We start from the raw sequence: 20088 nt of genomic DNA on the forward strand, positions 1-20088 counted from the left end.
CAACCTTTAGGTCGTATGCATACTGATTATGCACAATCCCAAACAGAAAGTGAAGTAAACAATGCAATCCACTCGTAATAATTGATGTGTCATAAAAGTGGGAATTAAGAACAAGAAACATTTGGCGTATGACATGTTTAATAGGTTAGTAACCGTTCGCCACTGCGATCCATTATAAGTTAACTCCCGCGTCAATATAGCGTACCATGCAACATGTTACAACTGCTAACAAATACAGTTTTTGTTACCGTCATGAAAGATGACGTATTGTAAAGAGTTGGTTCCTGGTCAAAAAGGAATAAGCAACGCTTAAGACGCAAGCATTTTGTTATCTTCTTCTTTGCTCTAAATTGCGACATCTTACACTGACTTCGACTTTTGTTGTTGTTGTTAGTTCACCTGAAAACAAACGGCGAATGAGAAATATATATGATACTACATTTATATACGTTCTCACATATATAACAACAATGATTGCGTGGATCGATGTTCATTATGTCAATCACTGGATTGTCTGGTCCAGACTCGACTATTTACAGACCGCCGTCATATAGCTGGAATATTGCTGAGTGCGGCGTTAAACAACAAACAAACAAACAAACAAACAACAATGAAGGTGAAAAACTTTATCATTTTCATAATTGTTTTCCCATCATTTATCATTGCTATCTTCTTCATTATCGACGTAATATCGACGTCGTTGTCAGCGTTAGACGCTTAGTTTAGCAATGTACCATCTCATTCTACCGGGTACCCATTTGCTGCTAGTATCATGTTACCTTTTTGACAAGCCACTTAATGTTCATCCTTTGCAACCCTGTCCCCGATCGGAGTCTTGGGAAGAGCTGGGGAGACTTGGTGCTTGGTAAATCCAGGGGGTGGATTCCTCGCTTTGGGCTGAGGCTTGTTCCCGGGGGGTCCGAACTTCTCTATAATCTGCTCAATGGTCAACCCGTCCAAATTCGGGCGCTTCGTCAGCGTGACCACTTTGTCCGCTTGTTTGGTTGGCTTTCTCAGACTGTCATGTATGTTCTTAATGGAGAGTCGTGGAACACCCTGAGCGTTCGTGGCGAAGGGAAGGAACTCGGGGACGTGGTGGGGATTTTTAACAGTGTTCTCTCTGCCAGAACTCTTGGAGTATGGGATGCCATCAGGGAGTCTCAGCTGAGTTCCAAAATTCGGAAGCGGTGCACCCCCGCGAGGATGTGCATCTCCGCGTGGGACTGCCTGCGACTCTACTAGGTGTAGACAACCGAGGAAGAGCACTACCCACATGCTGCCTGAAATCTCAAGGAGAATTGTTGTATAGTAAATAGTATATTCTGCTGGTCAGTGAGTAAAGCGTAAAGCTGAAAGAAGGGCACTGACAACTTGAATGTAAGTTTTCATTCGGTATAAAAGTAAAATAATATTCACCAGTCATTAGGACGCATAGTTTCCTATAATAACACGAAATACAATCATTATTGGGTTTTTTTCTTGTTGTTTTCCACTGCAGTTCCAGCAATATCGGCATGTTAAACTGTCCTGGGGTAGGATGACACACAAACAGAAAAATCAAATTGTAACCACCCAATTTCCATTTTAATCGGTAATGTGTAGGATAAAGCCCTTCCGATGGTTTTTGTGATATCTACCACCCGCATCCGCGGGATAAAGCTTTTAGATATCATAAAAATCCGAGTGGAAGTGTTTGATAAACCGAAAAAGAAACTTAAAACAACATTTATCAACATTTTTATGTTTCAAACATAATTTGTGTCGTTTGTTTTTACATTTTATTTCATGTTACAATATGAAAGGAAGTTATATTAGTAAGATTCCCGAGATATTATATTAACAGATTACATAGCAAATATGCCTATAGAATCCCAGGGACATTACAACATCACTGTCTAAGAGATTTAACCCGACTGGAGAACAATAGGATGACGTCACTGCATGGAGGTTTATGGTTTTTGGTGACTTGATTTATCCCGGAGAATCCCCTCTTGTAGTCTCTCACAGTCTCTGAACCGAATGATTTGCCCCCCTGCCCTTCTGTAATGCTATAGCCCTAAATGAAGCAAGTCTAGATTTTCCACAGTTTCCGAATCTCCCTTCTCACTTCACCTCCTTTTCACTTCAAATTGAGTTGTTTGTTTCTTTCAAAATTATATATTTTCAGAGACAAAGCCTTAATCTACCCCTTTTGTAACGGTTCTGCAACTCTTTTTAATGAATGTATTGCTAAATCTTATAATGTTTTAGATATACCTGATATAGACAAACTTTGTTTAATTTTCAGTGACTCCAGTGTGTGTTTTATACTTGCCAAAGTCTGCTTTTTAATTCTTAATCGTAGAAAACATCTTTTATATGGATAACTTTTTACTATATCATCTTTATATCCTTTATGTATAAATTCTGTGATAATTTGTCTCTCATAATTCTATTGAATGGTTCTGTACATTCTATTTATGTCAAGTTGTACAAAGCTGTTTTATGTATGTACGGGAGTGAGACGTTAATAAACTATTGTCTGTCTGTATGCTATTCGAACACACGTTTAAACACCATTCTGCGTGTGTGAAGACGACCCATATTGCACTGATGTTGAAATGCAACCGATATAACGTTGATGGGCGCCACACTGCCATGCTGTATGTGGAATGCCCAAAATGAAATAAATTTTAACGTTTTAGTCAAGTTTGTCCTTTCAAAGTCTAACTCTACTGACACGATAAACCTCGACCTGCAAAGGGCTTATGTTTTAACCCAACAGTGTAGCTTAGCTTACTTTCCTAAAGTACTTGTTTATTTATTTTAAGTTGATATTTATCAGTACAATCATACAAAAGTCTGAGTCACCTTTGAATAAGGCCCGCTCGAGATGCTATCAGCGCCCTCTTGTGACTGGGCAGATCTAATAGTGGGCTTTTATCGCAGGGAAGTCAGTCACGAAGGTCCCGTTATGTCTAGCGTGAATATGACCAGCTGACATATATATCTAATGCATACACTAAGCCACTCGTTGATCTGTAGGTACAGTATTGATAGGATTAATGCCGGTGTCAGCTAAAGGATGCACGAGGTCAAGCGTCATACGTTATTCGTACACCTATATTATACATACATTGAATATTAATTGCCGGGCCAAAGAAACATACACTTACTTACAAACATTATCAAACCGTTACTAGGCTGAAATCAGTCGCCGAAACACTGAAAACTCAAGGTCCAAAACACAACTATGATACCCGTATCAAATGCATCACCACTGTAAAAATAAGCATTTTTTGTAATTGTTTCAGTTTTAGCCGCCATCAAACATGGGTGTATACTTTCTTTTGACCGGCAGTTGAGTTTGTGTGTGTTAGTGTGTGTGTGTTAGTGTGTGTGTGTGCGTGCGTGCGTACTTGCGTGTGTTTGTAAATGCCCCAAATAATAATAAAACATCCTACAGTCAACTATGTAAAAACTACATTGGTGCCCTCTTCAACCTGGATCATATCGTGAGGGAAACTAAAGTGCAATGCAGTAGGGGTGGTGGGGAGTTTTCGATACGTTACGTTGCAAGGGAGGTGACTCTAATTCCGACATGAAATGACAAGTGAGCTAATGAATGATGTTTCAAGCCGCAGTCAACTATTCTAACCATAACTCTGTTGTTGTATTGAGGGAGAGAGGATTTAATTTGTATTTTAGTCAAGGTACAATTTGTCCCCTTTGGGGCATGTCCTAGAGGCTCGGAGTGAGCGGCCTAACTTACTCCATGTTGGGTTTTACGCCGCTTCCAGTTATATCACGGCGTGTCAGCTTGAAAGCCCGAAGTGATGCAGGTCTTAGACATTCCCCACTTTGGTGAAACCCACGAGCACGGGTATGACGCCCACAAACCGAGAAACTAAACCGGGAGTCGAACCCTCAATCAAAGGTTTCTGGCGTGCCCAAGGGACGCGCAGCTTTGCATAGCGAATTGCTGCGCCTTATACTTTGAATCCCGGTTCGCCCCGATTATGTTTCTAGGTTTATCAGTACCATACCCGTGCTCGTGGGTTTCACCAAAGTGGTAAACGTCTGAGACCTGCATTACTTTCCTCCTACCTTGAGCTGACATGCACTGATATAACTGGAATACAACTCAAAGCGGCTTTAAAACCAACTCACTCACCAACTTTAACTTTCGACCCCTTATGTTATACCTGCCGCTGTTGTGTGGACTGATATGGGTTAGCGTTTTCGCTTATCACAATGAATGTGTGAGTTCGAATCTTAACACAGAATAACAGGTGTGTGTGTGAAGTCCTTAACCCAACTCACTCACTTTCTCACTGAGACGACATTGGCCCTGTGATACACATATAATCGACGAATTCACATGAAAACCATGCGTAGCGAGTATGAATACTACGAACGTCTCAACAATATATAGGGTTTGTACAATTAAAACACTGGCCAACAGCACTATCACCAGATGTCTACAAAACTAAGAATCATCTAATTCAGTGTTCAACTTTTAAAACGAAATTCGGATCTATACTCACCGAAACGTAACAACGAAATACACACAGTGCACAACCAACCCAATTCAGTATGCAGTGTAGAATGTCTAACTGTGGTGAGACCAACATGTATAGTCCTCAACCACCCCTCCCGAAACTCCCTCTACCCCTCTGCGTGAGGGTTGATAACCCTGCTTTTTGTCTCTGCTCTAGATGGGTGTATAGAGTAAATAGATAACGGTGTCCATACACGGAATGGAATACTGCGGTTTAGTTGGCCTGTAGATTCAAATCCTTATTACCATTGTCGCAAGTCTGAAAACATGTCTTATTGAATACGCAACGTCACTGCATGACTCTATCATTAGCGTTTTGAGTTTCAGCTGAAGATTGTGACGATAGAACACATAAGATGGGTCAATGCAGTCCTAAATGACGTTATCTTTTAACATACGACTGATTAGGTATAACTGTTTGTTTGTTTGTTTTTGTTGTTTTTGGTTATTTTTTGTTTGTTTTTCATTTGCTCGTTTGTTTGTTGCTGTTTTGTTTATGTGGGTTTTTTGGGGTGTTGTTTTTTGGGGGTGGTGGGGGTGGCGGATAAGGTTATTTTGGTTTTTTGTTGTTTTTTGTTGTTGTTTTTTGTGTGTCGTTTTTGGGGAGGGGGGGGGGGATATTTCAAATGAAACCCCAGTGAAACCCCAGTGATCCGAACCAGACGATTGCTGCAAATGGCGTTAGGGACTTTAGTTTGTATATCTCTCAATCGTCAGTCGAGACACTATCCGAACAGTAATGTCCCGGTTATCGGGGTCTGACTTATGCGTCTTTATCTGCAAGGAGACATCATACCAATGCTCGTATGTTAATTCTGCATCACTCCCACTTTCCTCCCACATTAATCTGTTACTCCTTCACATCACAGAAATCGTGTTCAGAGTGGCGTTAAACCTGACTGACTCGCTCACTTTAAGAGTTGTCCTGGAAGCGTTAACTTTATTAAGTCAAAACACTCTTTCTCAAAGAAGTAAGGCATCCTATATTTTAAAAAAAACACGAAACCATTCATACATGTATACTTTTGCTTTTTCTTTCCCCCAGTTTAAAGAATTTCGTAACAGAGATATATTTCTTTTTATTTCAGGAAAAAGGGAAACATACTGTCCTCACTTTTACCAAAGCGAAATTATTGTTCGCTGTATCGAAAAGATCTTGTGAAAGGAAATTAAATTTATTGCCAATGCTAAAAATATCTGGACTGAGCCGCATATTCACAGACCTCTGGGATAAGCAAATCAGATCACCCACTCGCTGTATTCACTATAACAAATGACGATTGATATTAAACCTGTTTTCGTAATTATTTTTTCAAATTCTCCCTCTTCTTACCGAGGTTGAACTTTAGTACTAAATAACGTAATTTGATGTGTATAACAAAAATGTCAATTACATAAAGGAATAGTGTATAAAAAGTATGGAGGTACACAGGATTCGACCTCATATCTTCTAGAGGTTTACTGTATCTAGGCAAAAACACCTTGTAATAACATCGAGAGTTACTTCCCTTGATCGTAACGGTCGTTCTTTTGGAATAAACGAACACTAACATATGTTGTTGTTTTTCACTTAATAAAATTTCCTGTTATAACATCGAATTAATTTCAATCATATGTCAGATTTTGAGTTGTTAGTTTTAAAAATCTGGTTCCGTAAAGAAATTTTCTGCCGGACGTCGAAAATTGACTATGACGTCGAAAGACGCTGAACAAATACCTCACCTGTCATAACGTGTAAAAGAAGCCAGACCGCTTCCTGACTCTGTCAAATGTATTCATAAATACAACTCCGATTTGGTACGTACATTCTTGAATATAAATGCATTGCCTTCCTTTCGCAATCGGCCTACCACGTTTGAAATATTCATCCGTCTCTCAGAAACGGTTTCATCATGGCGGAGCCGGAAATGTTAGGCCAAGGGCCTAGATCTCTAGGGCCAATAGCCTGACTTCCAATATCATATTGTTGGCGTAATGTAACTGTTTTTAACAAATTTGGCTGTGTATGAATCGTAATAGTTCTATATGGACACCTTGATGGTATACTTGAATTAACTGAATTCTTTGTTTATATTAGGCTACCAAATTGGCGTTACTCTACAACATGTGCAAGACATATTATGGCCTATAGCCTCCTCTTTATTTATTGATTTACGGTGACGATTTAACTAAGTCTACATTAAAACATGTAATTATTCTATCTAATAAAATATATTTATATATATTAAACATATCTATGATTTCTATATAAGCCATAAAAGAACTAGGCTGCTCCCTATATGGCTCAGTCCTGGTCCCACACTCCACGCCCTTTCCAAAAACTACAGCAGGAATGAAATGTATTAACCTATCATCTGTGACGGTGTTATTTATAACGATAAATTATTTTCTCTGCAAGATTCCAATTTCGTTAATACCTGATTTAATTCCAGAAATACTTATCCCTTGGCTCGTTTCTAGGCCGAGAAAAGGCATCGGTCTCATGTAAAGTTGAATCATTAGGTGCTAACACTAATACGATTATGTCCCTTTCGAAACTCTTCACACAATGTTTCGACAACTTAGGTTTCAGATGGCGATGTATGACAAAGAGCCTTTGCTGGACATAGAATCTGGGCAGTGTCCAGGGTGCCACCAGGACTTCACATTGGGCACCGATGGAACTCCAACATACCTCTCCTGTGGTCACTCTGTTTGCTTCAAGGTTACCAGTTTGAGCCAATGCTCTTTTCTTTTAAAAATAACATTTGTTATACTTACACCTCTTGTTCAATAAATGCATCATGTCAGCTAAAATTTATTGCATTAAAATAGACCACAATAAGAGATGATTAGAAACTACTTTCATCTGAAATTGTTGGGGCAGTCATTTCCTCATGGTTTGTTAAAATTTAAATTTACTTAAAAAGTAAAATAATATTACTTTTAAATACTTGTTTTGGATATATATATTGTAATATATTACAAATCACATGTAGTTATGTAGTCATACAAAACATATTGTTAAAGATAGAGAATATGATTGTCAATGAATTCTTGTTAATTCAAGCCCAGCATTTATGATATGATTGGTATTATGATGTATTGTACCTACTAGCCTTTGTGATAACATTGAGTTCTGTTGCAGTGCATCCAGATAGAGTGGTGTAAATCTGTATCAGAGGATGCAGACATGATCACTTGTCCGATATGCACCGACCAGATACTCATCTGCTTTGATAAAGTAAGTGAACAACACTTCATGGATTTGCATGGTTCTAATATGGAACATGACCAGAAACATCTTATATCTAACTAATTCGGTTTAAATATATTAAGTAGTATGGCAGTATGTAAAATGTATGTATGCATCATCTTCAACTGTGTCCTTATCTTGCTTCATGGTAAACTTATGTAAACTCTCATACCATTTATTTCAGTAGCAAGTGACAATGTCCCAATGAAAGCAAAAGTTAAATTGTTTTTAATGTATGAATTATTTGCTTACATTTCAAGTTTGAATAACAAACAAAACATCATTTACTCATCTTACTGGTACCATGGTTTGACAATTTTAATTTATATTGTTACTAATTGGAGACTAAGTTACTTACAGTTTTACATAATATATTGAGCGATCCTGCAGAAAGATGAGAATTGGTTCCTGAAAATCACACAAGACAATGACTATTATGTTGTAATGTTGAAATCATCAGTCGCCAAATATAATATTAAATGAGTACTAACCGGACACTCAAAATTGCAAACATATTTCACGTGTCTGGTACCAGCTGGAAAGTTGACATCAGGTATACAGTCTCAGGTATCCATTTTCATACATTTAAACAATTTCCAAAACAATTACAATGTATGATGCCTAAGTTTGTGTTTCCTGATTTGATAATGTTGTCATAATATAACTATTGTCTCAAGAGTTGAAAGGCCCAACTGATCAGACAACAACTCAAGTTCCAAATGATCTTCTGACATGCATTTTTATATTTCAACTTCTTCTCTGAACTGGGCGAAGGCATGAGTCTAAAGGAGGATCTCCAGAACCATAATGGGACTCAGATTTGTTCAAGGCATTGAAAATATGAATGTAATTCAAAATATCAAATTTGGAATATCGTTTGTAGGAATGATTAGGGTCTCGGAATCTGAAACAGATATCATATATCATGATATTGTTGGAATATTGCTAAAGGCAATTTAAGACCATACTACTAAATTTTATTTTGCATAAAATCTAAATTAAATGTTTATTTCTTTCTACTTTCAAAGTAGACATTTTGTTTTTTCTAAATTGCTTTTGCATACTCAATTAATTTACTTGAACACAGTAGCTAAGAAACTGAACTGACTTTCCTTTTGTAGGAGGCACCCATGAAAATTGAGGAACAACCTTTAGAATCTGCAAGAAATAACATGACTGATGTTCTAAGGAAGGCACAGATGGACAACCAGATTTCAGCAAGCCTTTCCGACAGTCATACAAATCCAGGCTGCAGAGATGTTTTAATCAGCCAGACAACAAACAAGTGTAGTTCACATTTAAATCCAACTTTGTCTGATTCTGATATGGTGCATATGGATTCAGAAATATCTCTGCCTATCCTTGATGGCCCAGAGAACAAGTGCCCCAAGGCTTGGACTATGGATGTGATGAACCTTCAAGCTCTGCTTGAAAAAGAGACTGGTATTTCCGGTTTAACACAACATATCAGCCAAGACAGTATGTTCAGTGACCATGGAGACAGTGATATTGGCACTGTACAGGATCTTCTTAAGCTCGTTAACATTCCAGGAGAATCACTATTTGAGGATAATAGTCTCAGTAATTTAGAAACACACCCTCTTATGGATGAAACTTCAAATTCCTCCAGTTTGAAAAATTCATTATCAAGCTTTGAATTATCTGAGCTGTCACAATTTCTTCAACCCCATCCAGGGTCCTACAGCTGGCAGATGCCATCTTCAAATCTGATGAAGAGGCATCCTGAAGATGTTGATATTCATATTGGGGAAGAAAATGATGATCATGTTACCAGTGACTTACAACCATTCTCTGTTGACCAGAGAGGGATATTTGAGACGTTGGAAGGAGGTCACCACTTTGATGGATTTGTTCATACACCACAGGCACAAGGAAGGAGACAAAGCCACCACAACAAAGCAAGAAAAAAGAGTGTCTTGCCTAGAGCAGCAGATATTGATAGTCTCAACTTGGAAACAATGACAGCCCTTGCTTCCATCGAGGTTGATAAACCTGCAGGCAAATCTGAAACTGAAAAAATACCATCAATGAAAGAAAGTCTCTACAAAAGATTTTATCCAAAGTCAAGCAAGAAGCCATTCCGTAGAGGGCCAGTTCTAAGGACACATGACAGAAGCTATAGCACCATCAGGCAAGAACACTATCAGCAAAGTAGAGAAGAAATCGATATTCCGGATATGCAGATGGTTAAAATAGTATCTGATGTACAGATCCCAGAGGAAGAAGAGCCTGCTCCACCAGAAATGGAAGAAACCAGTCGGCACAATTATGGATATGTCAAGAACTCCATGCTCCCCAATGGAAATGAAATAAAGAACCTCTATGTTGTTCCTAAAACTTGGCTAAACAATGATGAAGTTGAGGTACAATTTACACCAACAGAATCAGAAAGTGCTGAGCCCTACCAAGCAGAATGTTCAATGCAACCAGAGCATGACATGCAGGATCTCTCAGCTGCTGTAGCATACCCAATGACATGTATCATGCCCTCACAGCATTCTCTACTGCAGCCATTTTCAAGACAACAGATTACCATACCGAAAGTCTCACGTACAAAGCGAGACACATCCAAATCTAAGTCAACTGTGGGGCACACTGTCCCTGTTTCAAAGCCTGTTAGGATATGTCCAAAGGAGTCTGAGGACGAAGCAGATGTAAAGTCACTCCAGTTCACAAGCCTACCTGGGACTGATGATTTGATTTCAGGGGAGAGTCCATTTGAAACGGAGATGGTACATGTTCGCTATGAAATAAATGATGGACAAATAGTTTTTATTCCAGAGCCGGCTGAAGGATCATCCAGTAATGATGCAGTTGCAACTGAAAGATATTGTGACAAGGAACAAGGGCCACTGCTTATACTTACAGTACAGGACAGTGAATCGTCTGATGGTGAGAAATGCAAAACTGAAGACAGGAATGATAGTGCCAAAAGCTCAGAAATCCAGGGATCTCTCGGGCAAGAGAATCCAGATAAACATATAGTCCCGAAATCAATCATTCAGCCAAATTGTTTCGAATCAACAACACTGCAAGAAGAAAGTGTGAAAATCACGGACAATATTCAAGATTTACAAGATTTATGCATTTTCACTACACCAACCACAAAGAGTTCAGAGGGTGTACACAGTTCTGTTTCCATTGTGCCCTCTGCAAGCAGTTCTACTGAGAGTTGTCAGAGAGCATTCAGTTCACCAGAGTCAATTACACCTGAGGACATTCTGGGGTGGCACATGTCTCACAACAACAGCAGAAACAGTTCAAGATGTGAACTGAGTTCATGGAATGAAAACCATATCATATCCCAGGGATGCAGTGATACCAATTTGCATGATTCAGTGTCACCCTGTCATGGTAAAATGGTGGATCATTCCCAAGATCTCGTATTCAATGAAGATATAACATTTGATTCTGGTGAACAGCGACCACCCTCGATTGGGGATGATGAATGTTCACTGAAACTTTATAAAGACACTAATGTGTCAGTGTACAATCAAACAGTTGGTAATAATTTGGACCTGTCTTCTACTGCATCCTGTTCACTACAAACTTGCACAGATGGTGTTGATTATGGGAGTCCTCCTGAGCTGGAAAGAATGGTCAAATTACCCCTCCCTAAAGAAACAGACAGGGAAGATGATAAAGAAACAAAATCGATCCTTGGGTGTGTCAGCTCTACAAAAGTTTCAAGTAGTGAGATATTTAATGAGGTACAACTAAGCAGACAGAATGAAATGTCACCACCTCATGTCAAAGCAGAAAAGAGACAATTAGAAATCATACTTGAAAAACTAGCAGGTCTAAGCAATGGGAAAGATGTCACATCAGATATGAACGATCTCAGCTATCAAATTGGGAAGTTGAATGAGATCAACCAAAAGTTCTTTGTGCACACTGAATTATCCTTCTACAACCATCAAAGCAAAAAGATATATGATATGATAATATTTCAAGTTTCGTCACTGATTGCTTGTGAAAAGTCAGTGCAGTGTTTTGAAGATAATGCTGATATTTTAGGCAAAGAAACAGAAAAGGAGATGTGTACCCAGAGATACTTGTTTAAACAGGTTGTCAAGCAAGGAATTGGTTTTATCACTGAGCTGGTAAGCGAATATGAGCGGGTCCTAGACAAGTCGTCAACTGATGGTAATGAGCTGGAAGTCAGTAGCTCAGGACTGAAGGATATTGCTGCATGTGAAGATGAGGACTCGAATACAGATGGTGATGGAAATGGAAATGCAGATAGGGATGGAAATCTAGATGGACCTCAAAATGGAACAACAGATAGACATCGGAATGGAGATGCACTCTGTGTACCTGAGACAGATGAAGGGGTAGCTGTAACTACTAGTTCATATTGGCAAGATGACATCAGTTATCCGGATTGTTTAGAACTGAAGCCTAAAACACATTTACTTCTAACAACAGAGTTATTTGATGAAAGGTCACCAGAGCCACAAATTAATGAATTGAATTCACTACAAACAAATGAGAAAAGTGTGCCATTATTATCAGTGATACCAGACAGAAGCAGAATTCCTCAGGAAAGACAGGGTTTACCACTTGAAGAGTCCACCTCAGAGACAAGCCTGACAAACCATGTGTCAGACATTGCCCTAAATGTTGAGATTGGGAACACATCTAGCAAGGAATCTGTCCTTCCATCTCTGTCAGATGTGATGAGAACTCATAACCCCCAAGACAAGAAGGATACTCCTGAAGAGACAGGACAAGAGAGTGTCACATTGCAGGATGATAGCAAAGAATCGTATCCTCAATATTTCGGAGAAGGTACTAGTATTTAAGGTCACAATATAACTGGGTTACATACTCGAGTGGAAGCAGTAATTTACATCCATGGGATGTCAGTTTGTTAAGAAAATTGTGATTCTACTCGTCTTGTGCATGTAAGGTCTTGTAAGCATGTCCCCTTTGGGTATTCGTGCAGAATAGGTTCCCAGTATCCCATGTTTACCTCAAGAGCCCACAAAACTGGGGATCTGATGGTCTGCCCTGGCTTCTGGTAAGAGGTGACTAATGGGATCGGGTGGCCAGGCTCGCTCATTTGGTTAATGCACGTCATCGTATCCCTGTTGGGTAGATTAATGAGCATGATCTCAATGGATTGTCTGGTCTAGAATCGATTATTTACTGACAGCCCTCATATAGTTGGGAGGTTTCTGAGTGTTCCATTAAACAACAAGCAAATAAACAAAACTCTGTCATCGTCCCCATGGAAAGATTGTCTTTGATCTCGATGAAGGGCACTTTTTCCTATATTTGAAGTATGCTATGTTTTACTGGTTTATTCAGACAAGGACAATTCGGATAGTAGTGAAGATGAAAATGAAGATGATGATGAAGCCGAAGAAAATCTTGCAGTCAGCTCTCCGGTACAGAAACAGCAGAACAAAGGGCGGAAGAGAAAGATGCAAAGCCTAGATGAAAGTGATTTAGACTCGAAAAAGTCAAAGCCAAGGTCAAACTGGAAAGGTGAAGGTTATTAATGCTTGAGCAGACTCCAAATGTTCCAAATATAACTGTTGTATTACAGATATATATGTTTTAACTTGTTTAATAGTACATGGTACCCAATGTACATCAGTCGTCTAAGGCGCCAGAATTTGCTGAGCAGAGTTGCATCCCTAAATCATCCCAGAAACCTATGATCGTGAGTTCGAATCCAGGATACGCCCTGAATTTGTTTCGAGGTTTATCCGCAACATACCTGTGTTCGTGGGTTTCACCAAAGTGGTAAGCCTCTAATGCCAGCATCGCTTCTCGTTTTCCTCCCACATCAAGCTGACACCTCAAATACTGATACGAAACACAATTTTATTGTGTTTTATCAATCTTTCATATTGAACAAAACTGTAAACACATAAGATTTGTTTGATTAAAGGTAAACATCAAGCGATAAACTCAAGCGCTGCTTATACCCCATTATAGCGTCATGAGTGGTACCCACAAGTCCTTTATCAATAAATCATGGTGCTGATCATGATTGTGATAACATGGTGTGGAGAAAGGAAATCCATTGTGACGTACTTAAGTCACATGTTACTTCGGGTCTTCCAGCCTTTGGGTATCGCTCGATGGCTTCCATTAATTTCGGTGGAAACATAGAGTATAATGTATGTTGTATGGTGATGTGTTGTTGTGAACCATATCTGGGGTGTAATGCTCACAGCATATGTCACTGTTTTTTGTATATCACTACAGCAGAAGGTGGGTCAACACCTAAAAAGCAGAGGCAGAAAAGTGGCAGCCAGACTCCACATACATCTTCCAAGTCTCCCGCTTCAAATGCTGTGAAGGGAAAGAAGAAGAAGGTGAAGAAGAAAGACATATATGCATCTTCTTCAGAGGAAATTATACCTCCTCCAATAAAGCGAGGCTTTCAGTACACTGATGTGAGTGCGATTCTGTTTCAGTAACTGGGATGACATTGGTCACCAGATGACAAATTCCAGATCGGGTAAAGCCATTAGTAAACAGTCACATTGTTACTTAGACTTCCAATGGCAACGATTTGGTAAATCTGGACCTTAATCTGACAGTTAATATGTTGATGCGTTTGTCTTTTGAATCGTATTATAAGATAATGTTATTTAAGTCGATATGTTTACCTTTAAATCATTTACAATATAGTGAAGAGAACTAACTTCCACATAAGTATGTTTCCATGTTAGGTGCAAGAATAATATACACTCCTGGGCAAAAGAAAGTTTATACCCATGTTTGATTGAAGCTAAAATTTAAACAAACATGAAATGGTTATTCGATGGTGATGTATTTGATACTGGTACTAGAGTTGTTTTGGACCTTAAGATTGCAGTGTTTCGGTGACTGTTTTCAGCCTGGTAACGCTTTGATAACGTTTGTATTTTTGGGGTCAGCTCAAATAATCAAGTGCATAGTTTCTTAAGATAGTTCCTGGAATTTGAGGACAAGACTTATTTTCCTTATATGTGATGTTAATTGGGGATATTCTGGCTGAATATGGCCGAATAGAATGATAAAAGAATCACTTTTCATAGTTACTGCCATATAGCAATCTTTCCATTTTCAGGCATGTTTCAAGGTTTTCAACGCTGTGTACAATCACGAGCGAAGTGACTCCTTCTGCAAGGAGATCAAATCTAAAGATGTCCCTGACTACTACAAGATGGTCAAGCGCGCCATGTGGCTGGATCTCATTGCCCACAAGTTGAGGTCAAGCAGGTACGAGCACCTTGAAGACTATGTGGCCGACATGAGGCTCGTCTTCATGAATAGTCATCTCTTTAATAAGGTGAGTGTCCCAAGCTTCCTTACCTTCGATAAAAGAATCATTCGTGACTACTCGCCCTTTTCTGTATTTGTGTTCATTGGCCGTCTTTTTCTAAATTATTTTTTTACGGATGTTTCCCAAAACCATTGAATATGTGGTCGAAATTACAGGGTTTATTTGCTTTTGAACTTAGTAAACCCTACAAGGGGGGATGAAAATAAAAAATTAAACATTTTCGTGTATAGGAGTCGGCGAATACGTGGTACAAGTGATTTTTTATTTTAAAAATTAAACCTGATTTTAAAAAATTGCATTTTTATTTTAAAACGTTTGTATGGAATCAAGTTGAAGGCTACCTCACTGAGCTGAGGTAACATTCGTCACTACTCGCCCTTTTCCTAAACCTGCAAGAAGATACGTGATTTGGTCACGAATGAAAGAAATCCTTCTTGATGGGCACGAGTCGCCATTCGGTCTGTCCAGGAATGACAAGAGTCGGGCACGAATGTATGAAAGCCTTCTGGAGAGGCACGAGACGCCAATCGTCTTGTCCCGGAATGACATGAGTTTGTTACGAATGACTTAGGTTCATGCCAAGAACACGTCATACATACCCTATCAAATATGTATTCAGAAACATGTGCATATATACCTGAGTCATGAGGTGAAGTTTACCAGTTCGGTAGGGTGGTATTCTAATTGTCAGAAACCAGTTCATACCACTGCAGCAACGCTCTTTATATTGTGACACCAGTTGTAGTCAAACATCCAATATGGCCGCCGCGGCAGCCATATTAGATCTCGCAAAATGGACTTCTTCGAAACAAAGTCTATGAAGTGGAAACATTTTGCTGCCATTCCAACGAAAACATTATCGAGACAAATTGTTTTGACGCATTTGTTTTTCACTACACCAAATTACATTACGAAGGCTTGAATATTTAGCAGGCTTGAATATTTAGCGCGGTGGTTAAATGATCACTTTTACGGTTTGATTTGATCCAGGCGGTTGATTTCATTTTGAGCGTTCAATGTTCCTAAACTTCCCTGTCGGAAATGTGTTATAATTGTATATTTTACAAGTTACGGTGATATTATTCACCATGTTTATTTTCTGTTTTATCAGCAGGAAAACACAGAAGACTATGAGTCCGGTATCATCTGTGAGAAACTCTTTGAGAAGAAATTAGCGGAACAGTTCCCGGACAAACAGCTATAGGTATGTACAAATACCCTCTCCCGCCTAATAAGCGACCCTGTCCAAAGTGCAACCATATGTCTATACTTGGGTTGAAGAGATACCCAGTGTCCAAGTACCTAGTACTAGAAAAACATCAGCTTCCACCCTTATACTAGCGAACGTATATATGCAATTATTTGCCTCATCCCCAAATTTACAGCTTTCTAGAAATCATACTGTGGTAATAAGGGCGTTCACATTGTTGGTTCTGTGGGATGAACTTGTTAAACCCGTCGCTCATCACGATGAAGACTCGGGTTCGATGCCCGCATGGGTACAATAAGTGAGGCCCATTCTTGTTTTTGGTCGAAAAGTAACCATTTTCTCATATATGTGAGTCATTTTGTTTCAGTAGTGGAGAGTTACTATCCCGGGTGCGTTTCGGTCAAGCAGGGGCATAACGAAGACTTTAATTGGAATGGTCAAGCTTGGCCATAAGGAAGATATGCAATGGTCAGGTTGGACATAAGGTAGACACGACGCTCTAGAATGGGACGACCAAGCATGGCCAGAAGACCCAGGAGACATATGAACGCGTGTGTTATTGTACATCCTGCAATAATCTCATTCTTGAAGCTGAAACTGTTTAAAAGGATTCATTTTGAGAAGTCTTCGTTTATGGTTGTAAAATACATGGGAGGCAATTATTCACCGAATCGTTTTTAGATCATCTGATAGCGACTTACAGATATCAAAATGCAAGATAGGAGTGTATATGTACATAATAGACTGGAAGTGTGGTTTCTTCACGAGTTGGACACTTGTGATATCAACATTTCTCAAAATATTAATACTAAAATGATTTCAAAGAAGAGTATCACCTGAAATTGTATGAAAGAGTTTGAATTTTTATCAGTTAATTCTTTTTATCGCATCGGCACTATACCAGCATTATGACGATGGACTTAAAAAAACGACCCACGGTTAATTACACAGATTCAGTGAAGTCTAAAATGTTTTCTTTTGATTTTAATATTATTGTTGAAAGATTAGTTTTTAATTAAGCTTTAGTGGTTAAAATGCAAGTATGTAAATTGATTTGTTTTCTCTGCTGTTTGTGTGTCTACGATAACAATTTTAACGGTTTGTCAATTTTAAAGGATATTGATATAACGCAACATCAAAGGTGAGGTGAAATGGGGTTTAACGTCGCGTCCAAGAATTTGGCACTTATATAGCGACGTGCATGCTTGTACTAGTCCGGACTGATGCCGATTTATAGTGCTAGCACACTGAGATACCATGCCACAGTTTAACATGAATACCCCACTCAGACACAGTATACTGACTCCGAGCCGACCAGTCCTTGTTTTAGCCCCTTAATGCCGAGCGCCAGACAGGGTAACAACAAGTACCATCTTTTAACGTCTTTTGGTATGACGCGGCTGGGGATCGAACCCCGGACCTTCCGCTCTCCGGGCGGACGCTCTACCAATAGACCACGGAGGCAGTCCAACATCAAACGATACTTTCGTGTTATATACAATCATTGACAATGACTACAGCACACCAAGGCATACCGATTTCGTTCAGATTTCCATAAACCATATGGAATAATGTTCTGCAGTCGGATTTTAAGGTCTTTCTGAGAGCACAACAATGGGTTTTTGATGTGAAAGGAGTAGTCATTCGTATTATCCACATGTCCGACTTTTGTGTTCACCAATGGATGTATTCAAGACAGAAAGGGACAAGGTATGATTTTGAAGTGATTACAATGTTATATTCTTAAATGATCCTTGAAGTTAACTGAATAAGTCAAAGATAGATACGCCAATGGTGTTTGTCATTATGCTTCAATCAACTGGCTATCGATATTGTTTTGCATTTTGTATTTATGAATAAAGTATTCATGTTTCGTTGCTTGTTTATTTGTCTATGGTTGCAGCAAAAATCGCTTCAACATAACTGTCACAACATTTAAATCTAATGTAAGCAACTCTGATATTACAATGGTTGGGGTAGTTACTACCTGGTCCTTCTGAATTTAAGTTCAAGTGCAACAATTAGCATCGTCAGTGCTTCACGGTCCTACACGCACGCACGCACACATAAAACAGCCAATATGAGTGAGTGAGTTGGTTAACGCCGCTTTTAACAGTATTCCAGTTATATCGCGGCGTGTCAGCTTAATGTGGGAGGAAAGCCCGAAGTGATGCAGGTCTCAGACGTTTATCACTCCGATGAAACCCACGAGCACGGGTATGGTGCTGACAAACCAAGAAACATAATCGGGGTGAACCGGGATTCGAACCAACAGTCATAGGTTTCTGGCGTGTCCAAGGGACGCAACTCTGCAGAGCGAATCGCCGCGCCTTAGACGACTGGGCCACCCTTGCCACACCCCACCCCTCATTTAATGACATATCTATCATTTGACTACATATAATAGATGATTCCAATTCGTACCAGCAGGGATATCAGGTAAAGGTTTACAAATGTCACAGTTATAACAGGATCCAGCCCCAACTAAGTATGACGACAGCAGTCCATCGCCTTGTGGTTGTAATATGAGGAATGCAGTCACGCGCAATAGCTGTACGCGCACTGACCCGTCAAAGCTGTATTGGCTCGCTCAAATCCCGTATGTTACTCCGGTGTTTCTAGACGATGAGGGCTGATTTGAGCGTATGGCGGACAGTCAATTAATAGTATTACGTTTTTACATAATGAATATCCACTCTGCTCATTACTCTGTCTTGTCGTAAACGGCGACTAACGGAATCGTGTGGTCAGGCTCGCTGGTTTTCTTTGGTGCAACTGTTTTCATGTCAACATATGCACCTGGTGCAAGTTAAATCAAGTTCCTTATATTGAAGATTCCGGGGTAGAATATGTCTTCAGCAACCCATGCTTGCCGTAAAATGTGACTATGCTTGACGTAAAAGGCGACTAACAGGATTGGGTGGTCAGGCTCGCTTACTTGGTTGATGCATGTCATCGATCCCAATTGCGTGGATCGATGCTCATGGTATTAATGACTGGATTGTCTGGCCCAGACTCGATTATTTACAGACCGCCGTCATATAGCTGGAATATTGCTGAGTGCGGCGTTAAACAACAAACCAACCAACCATTACTCTGTACTGTGAGGGGACACGGGTGGCCCAGTCGTCTAAGGCGCGGCGATTCGCTGTGCAGAGTTGCGTCCATTGGACACGCCAGAAATTGGGTTCGAATCCCGATTCGCCCCGATTATATTTCTAGGTTTTTCAGCACCATACCCGTGTTCGTGGATTTCACCGAAGTGGTAAACGTCTGAGATCTGCATCACTTCGGACTTTCCGCCTGAAATGACACGCCGTGATATAACTGTAATACTGTTAAAAACGGCGTTAAACCCAACTCACTCACTCTGTACTGAGAAATTGCGACTTGAGACGCCATATATCTTTCACTAACACACCAACACTAATATTACATTTCTAGCTATAATTCCCTATGTGCCGAAGGAACGTATTGTCTGCAGAACCTCGAAGTATTAATGAATATTTGGCTGTAGGTATCTACAAAAACGCATTTCAATGAAAAATCGTTAACTCGAAGTACTCAAGGCCATGAACATGCTGAAAATCGGTAATCTAGACAAGCGGAGTGGTTTTAGACAATCGTGTCGATATGAAGGTGGCTAGGAACATAGAGGAAAACCCTTGACTGTTCAGTTACATATTGTGCAAGTAGTGGCGTTTGAACGACTGCTGTGTGAACAGAGGCATATTTCGAACGAAGTCACTTGTCCAAGGAGACATCACATGTGCTTCTGTGTGGGGCAGGACCGA

General features: G+C 39.6%; 1 protein-coding gene across 1 annotated transcript; it reads left to right on the plus strand.

Moving 5' to 3' along the window:
- The first annotated feature begins 6312 nt into the window (after nt 1-6312).
- LOC139458955 (uro-adherence factor A-like) lies at nt 6313-16288 on the plus strand. Its single transcript, XM_071240391.1, has 8 exons — nt 6313-6337; nt 7106-7244; nt 7668-7763; nt 8897-12587; nt 13110-13289; nt 14019-14209; nt 14869-15090; nt 16199-16288. The coding sequence occupies exons 2-8, from the start codon at nt 7113-7115 to the stop codon at nt 16286-16288; spliced, it is 4602 nt and encodes a 1533-aa protein (XP_071096492.1). The 5' UTR covers nt 6313-6337; nt 7106-7112.
- The last annotated feature ends 3800 nt before the right edge of the window (nt 16289-20088 follow it).

The sequence above is a fragment of the Haliotis cracherodii genome, unplaced genomic scaffold, assembly GCF_022045235.1.
Source record: "Haliotis cracherodii isolate W230 unplaced genomic scaffold, xgHalCrac1.p SCAF_13, whole genome shotgun sequence".
NCBI lineage: Eukaryota > Metazoa > Mollusca > Gastropoda > Lepetellida > Haliotidae > Haliotis > Haliotis cracherodii.